At 47.4% G+C, this 2,306-nt stretch overlaps 1 protein-coding gene across 1 annotated transcript; it reads right to left on the reverse strand.

Annotated features, from left to right (window-relative positions):
* Positions 1 to 380: 380 nt before the first annotated feature.
* Positions 381 to 1,861, reverse strand: foxi1 (forkhead box i1). Its single transcript, XM_020940691.2, has 2 exons — positions 1,194 to 1,861; positions 381 to 1,002 (listed from the first exon to the last, which is right to left on the reverse strand). The coding sequence occupies exons 1-2, from the start codon at positions 1,789 to 1,791 to the stop codon at positions 461 to 463; spliced, it is 1,140 nt and encodes a 379-aa protein (XP_020796350.1). The 5' UTR covers positions 1,792 to 1,861; the 3' UTR covers positions 381 to 460.
* Positions 1,862 to 2,306: the final 445 nt, after the last annotated feature.

The following is a 2,306-nucleotide window of genomic DNA, read 5'->3' on the forward strand; positions in this document are numbered from 1 at the left end:
TTTTTCCTATCAAGACACACTAAAAAGTCTAATTGCGCAAAAGTTTTCCGGATGATCTGTCGCAATAACATAAAGTGAAATCGAATTTGTTTTGCGCACGATCTGTTTTTGCGCACTAATAAATGGAATAATAATTAGCAATAGGCCAATATAAACAACTTACATGAACTGATCGCGTGTAAACTTCAAATTTATCAATCAATTTGCGCTACAGGAAAGGAGAGTTTGGAAGACGCATAAGTCTGACAACGTAATTAAAGAAAATAAGTGACTTTTATTCAAACACTGAGCATTTAAATATAATACAAAACACAATTGCTTCTAAAAATACACTTTGCAAAAATATTATCTGTACATAAGGTTTGATTCATAAAACTGACTGATATCGTAAAAGGCACTGGTATTGGATTAAATATGGCACAATGCGTAGAAAAAAACAAAAGTCCATGCGTAAAACTGTCTACACTTCGGAGCCCTCTCTGTTGTATATGAGGTTGTTGACGCTAAAATGGTTGGACAGGCTTTGTACTGACGAGTAGTAGTTCATTCTGTTGTTCTCAGAGTTCAGAGGAGAGATTAACGTGGGCGAGTAGGAGCCGAGTCCTGACATGCCCTCTCTGCTCTGGGACAGTCCCGCGAGATGTCCCGTACTGTAATCCCGCTCCGTTATACTTCTCCCGTGATGGTTTTCCGCCAAAAGCGAGTTGACGTTGGACACGAAGCTGTTATAACACGGGCTATGTTCCGGAGCAGGCGGAGATGGGGAGGATTTGGACTCGGTGGAAGTCGGGGAACCGTGCATGCTCTGCGGGGACGCGCTCATGAGGCTGGCCGTGTCGGAGAGCTTGTGAGGCGGCGGGGTGTCTCCGGATTTGAGCGGGGGAGACACGGTGGTGCTGTCGGCTCCGGTGATGTCCGCGCGCCTCTTTCTCTTTCTGCGGAAGTTGCCGTTGTCGAACATTTTCTCACAGTTTGGGTCAAGAGTCCAGTAGTTTCCTTTTCCTAAAATGAAGCAGGAAAAACAATAAATCACCTGTTGAAATGCAGCTACTTCACGCTTCATTACGCACAACTTTACGCACAGACACACATTAGTTCTTAACAGACAATTCGCTTTGTTTTATTACGCAACAAAATAATTATGTAGAGATTAGTTCAGACACGTTTTAATTTTTTGGTACAGAAATCCTTACCGGGGTCATCTTCATCCCGGGCCACTTTCTTGAAGCAGTCGTTGAGTGACAGGTTGTGGCGAATAGAGTTCTGCCAGCCCGCTTTGCTCTTCTTGTAGAACGGGAAATTATCTGCTACGTACTGGTAGATCTGGCTCAGGGTCAGTTTTTTGTCCGTAGCGTTTTGAATGGCCATGGCGATGAGCGCGGAGTAGGAGTACGGCGGCCTGACCATCTTGAAAAGCTCCTGCTGGCTGGAGATAGAGAGCCATCCCAGGTCTGCGCCTCCAAAACCCGCTGGAGGCGCGAGGAACTGCCGCTGGTTGGACCCGTATCCGGACTGGATGTAGGAGGAAGAGTTGTTCCCGGGGAGATACGGAGAGGAGTTGATGCCGGGCCCGTTGAGCCACAAGTACGGGTTATTTGAGGCAGGAGAGGTGTAATCTCCAAGGCCGTATCCGGACGCAGCAGCAGGCCTCTGGTGGTGGTGCAGGTTCTGTTGGTAGACGCCGTAGTTGTCGCAGTACACCGCCATGTCCAGAAGGTCCTGCGCGCTGTGGTGCTGTATGGGGTTGCTCTGTTGCGTGTTTGGCGCGGGGTGGTGGCTAAACGCGTTCATAATAATCCCGAATAGAGACTCCCGAAAGAAAAGAGGCAGTGAGAGCGTCTCTCTCAGGACTGGCCTTTGGTTTTGAGGGAGGAGAATATATACGGACGCACCGCAGGTAGCCCATTCAAGAAAACTCCCCAGAGACACTCCCCTCGCCTCTGTCTGCCCCCCCTCCTCCGCCCTCTCATCACCACAGGGGCAAACACACACCCTCCCGATGGGCTCCGATACTATCCCGAGGTAACAAACCCACAGCACGTATTTCGTTTAACCCAGGGGAGAGTTTTTGCGGTGCGTTATCCGCGCGTAATTACGCACACACCTCTGCATGTTTATATGAATCACCTGAAACAAACCAGGCACATCCGAGCAAAAACATGCAAACACAGGAGTTTATATTAATATATTAAGTAAAGTACATTGTTCTGAGGATAAATTACTGGTTTAAGAAGAAAAAGGTGGTAATGAGTCAATCGCACTTACATTTTACGCATGTAATTTCACAATAAATGAGTCGATGCAAT

This window comes from Boleophthalmus pectinirostris, unplaced genomic scaffold, assembly GCF_026225935.1.
Source record: "Boleophthalmus pectinirostris isolate CB_2022bp ecotype Guang Dong unplaced genomic scaffold, ASM2622593v1 HiC_scaffold_14, whole genome shotgun sequence".
Lineage (NCBI taxonomy): Eukaryota > Metazoa > Chordata > Actinopteri > Gobiiformes > Gobiidae > Boleophthalmus > Boleophthalmus pectinirostris.

What these genes read in the sequence shown, in the direction of transcription:
- foxi1 (XM_020940691.2), bottom strand. Translation starts at nt 1,791, where the DNA reads ATGAACGCGTTTAGCCACCACCCCGCGCCAAACACGCAACAGAGCAAC. An exon ending in CCGGGATGAAGATGACCCCG is followed by an intron (nt 1,003 to 1,193) that starts GTAAGGATTTCT and finishes GCTTCATTTTAG; the next exon opens with GAAAAGGAAACTACTGGACT.